Raw genomic sequence first — 14,120 nt, 5'->3', positions numbered from 1 at the left:
GAGCCTGATGGATAACAATTTGAATAGGTGCCCAATGAGTTTTTTCTTCTGTCAAGGTGGAGTTCAGAAGTCGTTAATGGCGTGTAAAAGATTTGGGCCTATAATTCCTTGAGAATTTTGTTCAATGAGAGAGAACCGAATCTCCATTAAAATTGAAAATTAGTTTTTCTTAATCCTCTCTTTTTTCTATTTTTCAGTGGCGTGAGTTTTAAGGATAAAGAAATTTCGGTCTAGTAAAAGCCGAACTAGACCGAAATTACGTTGATTTTTTTTTTTTTTCTAAAACATCGGTTTAAGGGTCGAAAGTTTGAAAAAAAAGGCAAAAAACAGAAAAGGTCTTTTTGACAAATTTTAAAATATTATTATCTTTTTTAAAATTATTTTTTAACTAGGTTTTTTTTTAATAATTTTTCTATTTTTTTAAATTGAAAAAATCATTAAAAGAATAATTATGATATTTTTACTTCAAAAATTCTATTTATACTAACATTTGATAAATTAGGTACAATCCAGTCCATATTTTTTATTTTTGTTTAGAAATGACTTTTACGTACATATTAAAAAAAAAAAACAAAAATTATTTTGGAATCATTGCCCTTGAAACCAATGTTTGTATAATTGCACACCTTTATGGATTTTATGGATTTGAATAAGACAAATGATTTTGAAACTCATCCTGACAGTCGGGACTCAAAAACTCATTGACCTGCAGACGTAGAAAAACGTAAATTCTGTCTCTCAAGATACACAATCGACCTGCCATCTGCAGCAGCTGTGTATGCAGATGTAGGGTTGTATATCCCGAGTAAAAGAATCTATGTTCTTTACACGTGACAACTCGGTGAATTTTTGAGTCCAACTGTCAGGATGAGTTTCAAAATCATTAGTCTTATTCAAATTCATAAAATCAACATTAAGAGAGAGAGAGAGAGAGAAAACTTGTTAATGATGATGATGGTACTCGAATCGCATCAAATGTTGTGGCCTTCACTCCCACTTTTAAATTGAAATCATCAGAGGAAACAAACACCATTTTTAGATTATCATGACTTCCTTTCATTCAATAAAAAGTGGGAAAGAACGACACAACGGTTGCTGCGACACGGACTTCTTCAATAATACTTTTCTAATAATAAAGAAACAAAATCTTACACACACACACACACACACATACACACGGGCAGGGAGAGGGAGAGCTTTGAAATGGTTTTGGAATGTTAAACGATGGATGGATGGGATGGATATATGAAGAAATTGATTACGTGTAGAGTAAGTTTCTTGAAGGGATATAGTTATTATATCAAGAAATTGATGACGTGTAGAGTGAAAGTGATACGGAATTTTTATTTCGATTTTATACTCCGAATCCAAAGATTTGCCAATTTACATAGTGCCCTCGCACCACACGTGCTACTGCTTTAACCACCAAATCTATTTCTTTCCAGACAATTTCGCAGCAATCACCCTAATAAACACCCACTTTAAAACCCCACTTATTTTTTATTTGTTATTATTTCGTTTTTAACAACTTCTTATTCTCCTAGAAAAATTAAGTGGGAAAATGCTTTAAACGATTTACATTGAATCCTCATATCTCGAGGAAAAGCATCAATTCAGTGTTTAACACAATGTCTTGCATAGACTAACCAAAATTACTAAACAATTCAATGTATAATTAACATAACAAGGTAAAGCTTAAAACACTAAAAACCTTGCGCTTAGCTCTGACTCATGGTTTTCTCATCTCATTCATGAATGAGACTGAGCCATCTCAGATAAGTTTTCTTATACATCTGAGACGTCTTTGTTCAACAATGAGAAAAATGAACATGAGTTTTAAGACTATGATTGGATTGAGAGAAATGGAAAGAAAAGAAGATAAACGAGTTTCTTTCTCTCCATTTTTCTTGTTTGAATTGTTAAATGGGGAGAGAAGAGGAAAGAAAAAAATGTTAATTTTCTTTCTCTCCAAAAGGAGAGAGAAATGGAGAAAAATCCTTTTCAAATATTTTACAATTCCAACACTGCCTGTTAGATTTCTTTTAAAATATTTTAAAATTCTAAAGTAATCCCAAGTTCTCTCCTATCAATCCAAACATGGTGGAGGGAAATTGAATTTCTCTTCTCTTCTCTTCCCTTTTCTTAATGAATTTCTCCTCTCCCCACTTCTCTCAATCCAAACATAACCTAAATCTCATTCGATACATTGACTTGTTTGTCCGTCTCGTTGTTGGCGATACCAAGACAACTTAGGTAATATATCTAAGTCTCGGACAAGTTTTGAAACCTTGCTCAGAATATCCCAAATCATATACATCATACTCATTTCAATAAATCAAATGTAATTTAATCAATAACTCATAGTTGTTTGTGCATTATGAAATTATATAACAAAACGTACTCCATCCAATTTTCACACATTCATACATCTTCACAAATAAATCGATTAATTTTAAATAAAATTACTTCTCTTTGATGAATGCCCATGTCCAAACTAGCTTAAAATGCTAAACCTGCAAACTCTGAATCCTAATTACCAAAATCATCATTTTATAATATGGCTTATAATCACTTAACTTCGTCAACCACCATGCAAGTTAATCCGATAAAAACCCAATAATTTATAACAACTAAGTAAAACAAATCTAACCAAAATTCTTTATATCCAGATAAAACTAATTCTCCCCAATACCCTATTATTTAGAAAAACTTCTTACTAACATCAAATCCATTCAATCTTATCCACCCAAAACCATCCAAACAAACCAATTTAAACATTCAAAACCCCAATATAAAGAAAATTACTTAAGTGGCTAATAACTCAAACCCTCCATTTAGTTAAGCATCATGTGTAATTTTCATAGTTCCAGTTTTTAAGGAAGATTTGCTAAAACTTTCAAAAATATTTCACACCACATTCAATGAGGATTTGGATAGATCACCATGAGGATTTGGGATAACCAAGATTCAAGAACTTAATCTGTAATTGCCACAATTTTATTTCACCAATGACAACCTAGGATAATTGATGGGGACGTCAAAGCTAGAAGAGTATTTTCTTTTTCTCTTTTAACCTTTTGTTTTATATTTTATGTTTTATGTTTTTTAAGCATATTTTCATGTTTCATTAGTCCATGGCACTAGTATAATGTTTAGCGCTAGTTTGGCAAATTTAATTTGTTTTTTATTTAAGTTTTTTAATGTTGAAAGTTTAGAAGAGAGAAAATTGCAAAATTAAATTATTTATTTATGACTGTTAGTTGATTTTCTTTATTTATAGATTGTATTATGGTTTATTGACTAGGAGTTATAAATGGAATTTAAAAACAAAATAAAAAATTTCTTTTGTTTATTGCTTTGATGTCGATACATTAAACGTGGTTGAAACATACTACAAAAAGTTTCTCTTTCATGACAAAACATAAGTCCAATAGAACAAATTTTGACCATTTGTATATTCATGAAAAAAGTCTGCTAATTCTAATGTAATAGGTTGATTATAGTAAGAGCAAAGTAAATCTCTTGCCATGAAGGGCTCAGGAACGGAAAGAAAAATCTCTTAGGAAAAGATTAAAAGCAATAGTTATCACAAGAAAATACGATAGAAGAATTATACATAAGAAAAATGGTTGTTATAAATAGAATTTGAGGGCTGCTATTGGCACCCCAACTTTTACTTATTACACCCCAATTTCTTAAATTATTCATCACAGCCCAATTAAAGATTAAAACACACTATTCAAACATTACAAAGATTAGGCTCAAGATATTAATCAACATTACAAAACATTGTAACACTTATTCAAACAATTTCAGTAGTTGTTTACAATTAGGCTCATCTAAAATCATAAACCTAAAATATATATACATATATATAGATAGAAATTTAACTAAGAGAGAGAGAGAGCGAGCTATAATTGGCACCCCAACTTTAAATTGTTCTCAAACATTCAGTTGGGGTGTAATAAGTAAAAGTTGGGGTGCCAATAGCAGGTCTCTAGAACTTTGTAGAAGAAAAAGATAAATTAAAGTTCCAAGTCACATTATTCAACATGAACAGAAAGTCAAGCACAACATCACCACATACGTTTACACATACGATTGCATAATAAACACATCATTTAATACTCTAAACACGCAATTAATTATACACAGAAAATGTAAATTAAAAACGGGTAACATAGTAATTAAAGGAGTAAAAGTCTTACAGGACCTACACACACACACACAGAGCGAGAGGGGTAGATGGAGATCGATCGATCGATCTCTTCAATCGTAGATTCGGCACTCCTCCGTCTCGGGATTCTCGCTGCAGTAAAATTCCAAAGGATCTTGTTTCTCCATCTTCCTTCGCAGATCGGCTTTGGCTTGGCTAACCTCTTCGACTTCATCCCAAGCAACTTTGCACTCAGCAGATGTCAGATCCCCTTCACACACTTCCTTTGCTTCTAGAACTTTCTTCTCTATCATCTCTGTTAAGTGCTTCTCTCTCATCTGTGTTCCTTTGAATTTCATAACCCCCATCGCTTTTACAGGAAAATTCACCATTTTAGGGCTTCGGATGGGATGAGAAGTACGAAATAATACATCGCAGAAAGAGTCCGATCGCAGAGAAATCGAAGCAGAAAAGAGCTTCGAATCATGTGAAAGAACTGTGAAAGACGCCATTAATTAAGCAGAAGTTAGAGCGATCGAAGACGATCTGATCAGATCTAAAATTTACAGAAAGACGAAACGAAATTTTTTTTTTCGTTTGTTGCTATGTGGTTTCCAGATCTTGATGGAGTTTACGAAGGACTCTCTATCCAAAACAGGGTACGGAGTTGGACCTTTTCTTTGATATCGACCTCGGGATAGATCAGTCTGTTTCTGAATTTACACAAATACCCTTGACAAAATTAGTTGTAAATCGTTTTCATTCCACGTCATTCAGCACAAAAGCTCATAAGCTGATGCTATGGTTCGATAAAGCAAGATTTCAAATCTAGGTACCCCACGAACTTTTAAAGGCACCCCAATTTTTTTTTTACCGGTTTTACCTCTCTTCTTCGTATTATATATTATTACCACTTTATAAAAAATAAAAATAAAAACAGACGAAGAAAAAGAAAAAGATCTTCTATTATCACACCAACTTTTACTAAGAGTAGTCCAAGATGTGTATTTGTTCTTTGGTGATTGCATATGTATTAGGATGCTCTTAACAAAGTTGGTGTGGCAATAGAATCTCTCGAAAGATTAAGGGGTGTGGGGCTGTGAAGAAGGTTTTGAAAAGAAAGGAAAAAAAAAAAGAAATAGAGGAATAAGATGGAGTGAGAAAGGGCAAGGGGGAATGGTGGCGGTGCCAAACCCTTGTTAGTAATCTCCTGTTTAATTCTTGAAAAATTTACAAAATTTTTCATTTTTTTTTCAATGAAAATATTATTTTTCAAATTATTCTAAATAATTCATGAATTTTAAGTTTGAAAAGAATAAAACGTGAATTTTATGAATTTTTATAAAACTTGATGGGGAAAAAAATGCTACTAGAAATTGTTGCATGTTGCAAAGTGTAAACTTGTATCTTGTGACATGTAATACAAGTCGACTTTGAAATGACCATCTTTCAAAATTTTGGAAGAATTCACTTTTTTACATGACAAATGCCCTTTTTATCTTTAAAAAATATGACACGACCCTCTACATTTATTTGAGATTATAATTTAATTTTTCAAATTGATGATTTATCCCTTGACTTTGATTTTTTTTAAAGATCAATGAATTACCATCACCATAAACATGACCATCACTATCATATGGCCAAAAATTTTAAATGAAACGAATAATACACCCATGAAGCATATGCTGCATATTTTCCATTTATTGAATTTTTAACCGAATTTTAGACCAGATTTTGCAATCCAAAATCAAATAGAACTCAAATTTTTAACAAATTGAATTTATGCCATATTTCAAATTGCTAACAAGGGACCAGACAAATTATCCTAATAGTGTAAACACAAAATCTAACTATCGAGATTTATATGTATCTTCATAACACACCACTCAAAGAAACTTATTTTGAGGATACATCTCAACCATTAGATTTTATATTTAAACAGTTGGGGCCATGTGTTTTTTCCGTAAGTAATGTTTCAAGAGTCATTGGATGACTCATATATACATATATATTTATAAAAAAGTTAGGTAAGTTTCCTAACGAAATCACCATATAGCATCCAAATCAATTATCTGATGCCACAGGGTTGTAGAGGACAATATTTTTTTAATAAGAGCTTTTCAATGAAATCTATAGGATTGTTACGACAGTAAATTACCATGACACTAGAAAGAGGTAAAAAGCACCATATATACAGTTGGGCGAAATGGGTTTCTTGATGATTATACTCTTCAGTTATAAAAAATGATACCTTAAAACTATAACATTTTTCTGCAAAAAGAACATTCGATAACACCAGGAAACTCATCAATTTAAATATATATAAAAAAAAGGATGATAAAGCAGGAATTCGAATTCCCATGGCTTTCACTAACACAGACTACTTAGCTTCTGGTGGAAATACTTGTAAAAGCTCCACATTTAGTTCAAAGGTAGCTCCGGGCTGCAGTTGAATCAGCACAAAATTTTCAGTATCTTTGGAAACCCATAACAATGCATTCTTGTACATACATGCAGGCAAGCGTAAAGGGCATGGGTGTAATGCTCCAACATGGTACTTCCCTTAGTGCGGGGAGTGAGTGTGAAGCCAAATAATACAACAACATTTATGTCGTTTGGCATTGCTTGCGTCCATAGATGATGTGAGAGCAACCCAAGAACTCAGAGAAAGAAATTACACATGGATCTCTCTCTATAACTCTCTCAGACCTCCCAAAGCCAGAAACCCTAGTTTTTGTTATTGTTCGTGGAGCCTGATGGCACTAGTTAGCAAGGAGTATTGTTCATCATTTAATGTAGTGCTTATTGGTTGAACTCGGCGCCGAGCTCGCTTGGGGAGGGGGAGGGGGGGGGGGGGGGAAGGGTGTATTCTGTAACTGCAAGTTTTCTCTTCATGGTGAAATCAGTGTGATCTATGGACGTACCTCAATTTTGAGGGAACCACGTAAATTATGTGTGATTGCATCTTGTTTTTTCTTCTCGTTCTACGTCTTTCCTAACAATTTCCCTACTCAATTTCACTCCCATAAGTGTACAATACTTTCCTAGAGACCAATGATTCAATCAAAATAGGGTGAATCCAACATCCTAATTTTAATGATGATAATAATAAATACAGAGGACTTGCATTTTTTTTTTTTTTGCTAAGTGAGGACCTGTATTAATTATGACTAGGAGAATGATTCATAATGCTATGTTGGGAACCCAGCCCAGCTATACGAGCATCACATTTCTTATTAAAGAAATCATCGTACCAAAAAGAACATGAACACCTTCCAATTTTCAAAACAAAACAAAAAAAATACAAAAAAAGAGGATAGTGAGGTTTACCGGGATTTCATTCATTCCTTTTTGCCCATACCCAGCTTCGGGTGGCACGACCACAGTTCTCTGTTCAGTGAGATTAAAAATAATAATAAAAAGCTAGATGAACAAAATATTAAATCCGACAAGCAATCGGATTATAATATAAATATGGACAAAGACTCTTACCTTCCCTCCTACTTTCATCCCTTCAGTTATTGAGTACATAGCTGGTGGGGGTTTTGGTGCAGCCTGGGCAGAGAACAGACCATTTGGGCTGTCTACAAATTCACGCTTCCGTTCTTTTCCTGGAGGCGCTCCAACCTTGAATTCATACGGCTACTTAAGCACATAGAGATATATGTCAGTTGTTTGTTTATTTGAAATATGAGGCAACATTCATTAGGAGGACACATAGTATATGATTAAATTCAATACGAATCACAATTAACAAATGAAGCAAGGAAGATAATACAAATAACAGTTAAAAATGGTAAAGTCAGAACCAGATCAATTCATTAGAATGAGCGAAGAGCCAGGATACCATACCTGTAATAGATAAACATTCACGTTGTAGGCATGTTGGAACTCAATTCCGAGAAAATTGCAATTGAAGATTTGCAAGAGTTTAAAGTAGAATTGTTGCCTTGGATTGAAAATTTGCATGCAGATGGTTCGGAGTCTCCATATTTTCATCCTTGAATTATATTGGATGAGCCAAGAACGATTTAATGATCCAGATGTGAAGTTGGTGAAGTAGGCAGGACTAAGAGGATCTTGTATTTATTCTACTATTTTGGTCTTAGCCATGGATGGTTCACAAACCACATTGTAACTTTCGTAAAATGCAGGGGTTTTCAAGCAATTCTATTTGTAACGTAGTTTATTAAATTTTTGGGTTTTCTGTCTTTTTGGATCACCTTTGGACCCACTGTTAGGTGGGAAAATGATCTCGATTTCAAGATCTCTTTGTTGGTCCTACATTTCATATGTGAGGGCATGATTTACATGTATTTAGATGAACCATGCAACATTTGTTGAATGAAAATATTTTAACTCCAAATAGACTCGCTCACACTTTTCATTCCTTCTATACCTTTTAAATTTGAGAACATGTAGGCTAGAGCATCCCAACTATATAGTGAAGGTTGGATCTTGGTGAGTTGACATCCCAGTTGAAGGAAGGGCTGATGAGTGTTCTATGAAGAAGTTGAAAGGGCTTAAGAAAACATCCAACAATAGAACAACGATGAGTTCAGAAGAGCGGATTGAAAGAAGGACATTTTGAACGTGATCAAAGAGTTGGATAATAAGGTAGAAGTGCGGGGGCTTACTGCTAACAAGGGTATCAAAAGGACAAGGACTAAGAAGAGTTCCTAAGGTCTTGAAGTTGGAAGAAATTTCTCGGAAGCCTAAATGAAGAGTTCTATGGTTGAAGGGAGATGATAACAACACCAAGTTTTTTCACAAAGTAGTGAATGCTCATAAGAAGGACGAGCATAATTTCTGGAATTAATATTACTTGGGAAACTGTGGGAGGAAAGGAGAAAATCCGAGAATGGTTTGTGGAGTTTTATGTCAAGCTATTTTCAGAGAGTGAGGTGGATAGAATGGTCTTGATAGTCTTCCATTTTGTGTGTACAAGTCAGGATCAAGCTAGTTGACTTGAGAGATCTTTCGTGGAAGAAGTTTGGGAGGTTACCTGGAACATGGATGGCAGGAATTCTTTTTGGAATTTTACGAGTGTTGAGAGTAGATAAAAGAGCAATTTCATATCAATCCAAAAATGGACAAAAAGAGATTTCACAAAAATTATAATATTTTATGACGTTTATTACCATTTGCAATTTGTTGGTGCATTAGGAAAGAGAAGAGTACTAGAGCTTTTGAAGGAAAAGAAAAATAGATGAATAGTGTTCCTCTAACCACTAAAACAACCTTGTTTCTTTGAGCAAAGGGTCTAGATGACTTTAAGGGGATCTTCTTTGAGGACTTCGTTCATAGGTGGGAATCTTTGTAGGGGTAGTTTTTATAGCTATTTGTGTCCTTGGCGAGATTGGTGAGGGGAGGGGGTTTATTTTGGTACAGGCCATTCATTTCTAGTTAGATCTTCTCAACCACCATTTGTGTTTTGCTGTTTTGTACCTATAATAGCTTCTCTATTTAAATTAATATTTTACTTATCGATACAAAAAGAATTTTATTTCAATATGGAACAAGAGTGTGGTGGGTGGTAAATAAATTTGTTTTAAACACCCATTTAGTATACACCCACTAGAGAAAAGAGAGGAGAAACACAAGTGAGGGAAGAGAAGAATTGTAGAAGAGAATTCTCAAGTCTCATAATGAGAGCTTGACAGATATATATTAACTAAAAAGAGAATGGACATAAATGCCCTTACATAGAAAACTAACAATAGTAAAATAGAAATAAGCATATAGAGAAACTACATATTTCCAATAGGAAGCGTTGTGTGTTTGTGCCGGCAGGCACGCATTTTTTTCTCCTAAAATGGTATTGAAACTCTTTCATTCTTTATGGTGACTGTTCAGCCTCAATAGGTATGTCTTTGAGACTTACGGATCACCCTCATTTCCATATATTGTTTATTTCCAAAATAAAAAAATCACACAATAGAACAATAATTTTTCTCTTCTCTCTTTCTTTTCTCTACTTCCTACTATGATTTTTTTCTCATAAAGTTTCTTGGAAGAGTGTCATCTTTGCAGATCCATAGGTACAGCTTTGTTCATTATAATTTTGAGAATTTGGAGTATTCCCTTCTCAAGATTTTGAGAAGTTTGACTCATGAGAGGTTGACACCTAGACATTGTTGGCACGAAAGTACGAGCATTTTCTAATTAGGATAGCATGTATAAAACTAAAACCGAATTTTTCTCCAACAAAAAGCAGAACCAAGCGGCAAAATTTTATACAGGAAGGAAAGAAATAAAACATTTCCGAACAAAACTAAGCCTCTAGATTATGCGATACAATGTAGTAGAGCGATTGCAATAAAAGACTTAACTTGTGCAATACTGCGATTTCCTGCTAAGAGTTTGGATTCTCGACTTGAGATTGCAGTAATTCCACGATATAGGCAATCAAAATGAACCTATATATATGCACACAAAAAATAGAATGAAAGTTATTTTGAATACAATGATATGGGAACGAAGATGCTCTGCTCCTGTTATAGATGAACCTGGACAGTTGATCCTTTCTCAGCTGCAGGACCCTTCCCTTCAACAATATCGTAGTACTTGAGACCATCATCTGCTTCAAAAGTTTTTTGAAATACATTCAAAATTCAAGAATCGAAAAGCAAACACAAACAACTTATTAACCTTTTTCGTAACACCTGACGAATATCTGCTTTGTTTCTTATGTTTTATGCTTTACGTACAAGGACGGAGGAAAAATTGAGGAACATTTACCCATATAATTAGATTAAGTGGTTAATATATGATCAATGGATACCAATAAAACTCAAACGAAAATTTTATAAGATGGCCATAAAAACAAATTTGTTCAAGAACGATGTAGAAAAGATGCAAACGTTGAGATGGATAAGTTGAGAGAATAGAATTCGAAACATGAATTCAGAATTGAATGTAATGAAATTATCGTAGCTTTAAAACACGTCACAATCAATGGAGATTGACTGAAATGGTTTTTTCAAATTCAAGGAAAACTAATGTCAAAGATGCCAGCTAACTAAGTTGGTCAAGCCTATGGGTGTTGATACCATAGACCTGGGTTCAAAATCCAACATCGCCTGAGTTACTGATCTCACTAAAAATAGGTTTACTTGTCCAAAACCCGTCATTGCTCGAGTTACTGACCTCATTAAAAACAGTTTTAGACCAATAATAAATAATAAAAAATTTAAATATTAATGACTGCACCAATGAGATGCCACAGGTTGAAGGATCTAAAAGAGAACGATAAAAACCAAAAAAGATTTTGGATGGAATTATTGGGTGCAATACAAAGACGTTTGAACTAATGGAAGGTATGGTTATAGATAGGGTAAAATAGCTATAGATATGACTAACAGCTAATGCTTAGATGACTATGTATAAACCAATTTCATTTTTTACAATAACAAAACTATTTTTTTTATGGGCACATAGCATGTGTTTCCTCAAATGATGAAAGCAAGTCTTTGAAGCCCTCACCCTTTTCTGAAAACTCGTTAAATCGCATTAAACAAATTCTACTAATCATGATCAGCATAGATACTTCTTAAGAACCCAAGTGACTGTCAATACTCAAGCTCCCACTTCATTATAATCCTTAGAGTTTTCATGAAGGGAGAAGTTATATTTGTATTATTTTTCAGAAATCTAAGAAAAATATGTTTAAGTTGGAAGGAACCGAATTTCAGATTCTTATCCACCACTGCTTCCATTTGTAGAGAAAGAAGCCCATTGTTCTCCAAGATTGAAATGTGCCTTGAGATTTGAAAATCAAGCAAATAAGAAGTAACATAGCTAGAGACAGTTCCACATTGTGCATTAAGAATTGGGTATTTCTCTTTGAACTTCAAAACTATGCTTGAAAAAGCTAGAAATGCATACACCAAATAGAGATAATCAGAAGCAGAGGAATATGGGGTGAGATTAATCCGTGTTGTGCATTATATTTTTTTATTTGAAAATTGAGAATTTTATGTGAAGATGGTTAAAGCAACAGTTATGTAAAATGTCAAATCCCAATTATCAAAATCAATTAAATTCCATATTTTTGCTAATAAACTATATATCTCTTAAAACTTGAGAATTCTTCCAACTATGGTTAGAAATCAGAGAAACCAATGAAATATTTATTTATACACATAAACATATACGCTAGAAACTCCACTATTTTAGCTAATGAACTCTACATGGGTATCTCTTAAAACTTGAGAATTCTTTCAACTATGGCTAGAAATCAGAGAAACCAATGAAATATTTCTTTATACACATAAACATTTACGCAAGAAACTCCACTATTTTGGCTAATAAACTACATGGGTATCTCTTATAACTTGAGAATTCTTCCACACACACACCACTATTTTAGCTAATAAACTACATGGGTATCTCTTAAAACTTGAGAATTCTTCCGACTATGGCTAGAAATCAGAGAAACCCATTAAATATTTCTACACACCTATATAACCCGCATTGTTCACTACATATCAAAACCCAAGGAATGATTAAAAAACAGAACCCATGTAGTTATATATCATGAAATATAACTGCAAGAACAAGCATAGAAAAGGAGAGTGGTAACTAACAGCTGATCCTGTAGTCTTCAAGAGGGATGTCTTTTCTGTTTCTTCTCTCTCTTGCCTGTGAAGGTGGGGAGAGTGAAATGAGGTTAAGAGGCAGAACAGATATCAGAAGAGCAGATCTTCTTGAGATGGGTATTGGGAAAACTAGTTGATTTCGGTGTTTTTGTTTTGGGTTTGTTGTGGGTTTGGAACAGAGAAATATAGCAACAGCCCATCTCTCAAAGCTCTGTGTAGAAGAAGCCATGGCTATTGGGAATGCAAAGCCCATCCCCAGCATACAAAAACCAAAAACATATCCATTATCTGAAGGGTGGGTCTATTTGCACACACCAAAATCGCTCAATGCACCCACTTAAATGGTTTTTGTGAAATAAGAAAGTAAATTATCATTTCACCCTTTCGTTTTGACTTATTGCACTCACCATCATCCCGTTTGACAATCACTCGTAAGTATTAGTAGGTGGCATATGCAAATCATGCCTTTTAAAACTAGTTTTGACATCTTATCTCGTCCATGAACAAGATCAAGTCGTGTCGGATGAATTTTTCGATATGTTTGAGACTTCTCGTTCAACAATGAGAAAATTGAACGTGGGGTTTTAAATCTAATCTGATACATTGACTTGTCCATTCACCTCATCCATGCCTGATACCAAGACAACTTGGGCTATACCTCTCGGTTTGAGACGAGTTTTGAAACCATGCTGCAAACCACTTGTATAATATAGTTTTTATCATAATTTATCATTTTATATATTATAAGGATCCTTTTGTAATTTCAACTAGAGTCTTCCTAGAGTGATGTGACGATGATGCTTCTCACTTGTATCTCAAAGAGAAGCTTCTATGGTTCTCTACACACTTCCACATCAACATAGTGTCATAAATGCACAATCACTTTAGCATTTTCCTTTAAACTATGGACCAAGGTGATTTTGGTGATAACATAATAAAAAGAATATTTATTTATTTAGAAAGTGTACACTGGCCAGTGTAATTCTAAAAATTGTGGGATTAAATTTTTTATTTTAATAGAATTTTTTTTAATAATAATAAAGTTAAAAGCAAATGTGGGGCATTTTAAATAAAAGGCAGATGTAAAAATGCATGTGTTACAAAAATTAGGATTTATGCATGAATCATAATTTTTTTTATAATAAATTTTAAAATTTTAAATAAATCATCTAATTTATATCATATTTTATCATTTACTTTCTTTTCGTAATTTAAAATATTAATTGAGGTAATTTTGTATTTTAAATTTAAGTTTTACCATGAAAATCTAGAAGGTTTTGGTGTTAGATTGCCAATATGATCATGTGGGCCCAACAATGATTTTGGGAGAGAGAATTGATATTGAGAGGAGAGAAGATATA

General features: G+C 33.4%; 2 protein-coding genes across 3 annotated transcripts; both read right to left on the bottom strand.

Annotated features, from left to right (window-relative positions):
* Positions 1 to 4,021: 4,021 nt before the first annotated feature.
* CP12-3 (CP12 domain-containing protein 3) lies at positions 4,022 to 4,821 on the bottom strand. The gene has a single exon (XM_086439621.1). It carries the CDS (start codon positions 4,666 to 4,668, stop codon positions 4,270 to 4,272), a length of 399 nt encoding a protein of 132 aa, XP_086295747.1. The 5' UTR covers positions 4,669 to 4,821; the 3' UTR covers positions 4,022 to 4,269.
* A 1,512-nt stretch (positions 4,822 to 6,333) lies between these two features.
* Positions 6,334 to 13,030, bottom strand: LOC147403864 (FKBP-like peptidyl-prolyl cis-trans isomerase family protein). 2 transcript variants are annotated; one of them, XM_086439619.1, is made up of 6 exons: positions 12,748 to 13,030; positions 10,669 to 10,742; positions 10,492 to 10,578; positions 7,652 to 7,801; positions 7,490 to 7,549; positions 6,334 to 6,602 (listed from the first exon to the last, which is right to left on the bottom strand). In XM_086439619.1, the coding sequence occupies exons 1-6, from the start codon at positions 13,019 to 13,021 to the stop codon at positions 6,540 to 6,542; spliced, it is 708 nt and encodes a 235-aa protein (XP_086295745.1). In that variant the 5' UTR covers positions 13,022 to 13,030; the 3' UTR covers positions 6,334 to 6,539. The 2 variants fall into 2 exon arrangements, with proteins under 2 accessions (XP_086295745.1, XP_086295746.1); XM_086439620.1 differs by having other exon boundaries at positions 10,669 to 10,739.
* Between the last annotated feature and the right edge of the window lie 1,090 nt (positions 13,031 to 14,120).

This window comes from Akebia trifoliata, chromosome 4 (assembly GCF_017979445.1).
Source record: "Akebia trifoliata isolate Shusen 1 chromosome 4, ASM1797944v1, whole genome shotgun sequence".
In the NCBI taxonomy this organism is placed as follows: domain Eukaryota; kingdom Viridiplantae; phylum Streptophyta; class Magnoliopsida; order Ranunculales; family Lardizabalaceae; genus Akebia; species Akebia trifoliata.
This window is presented reverse-complemented; position numbering and strand designations above follow the sequence as displayed.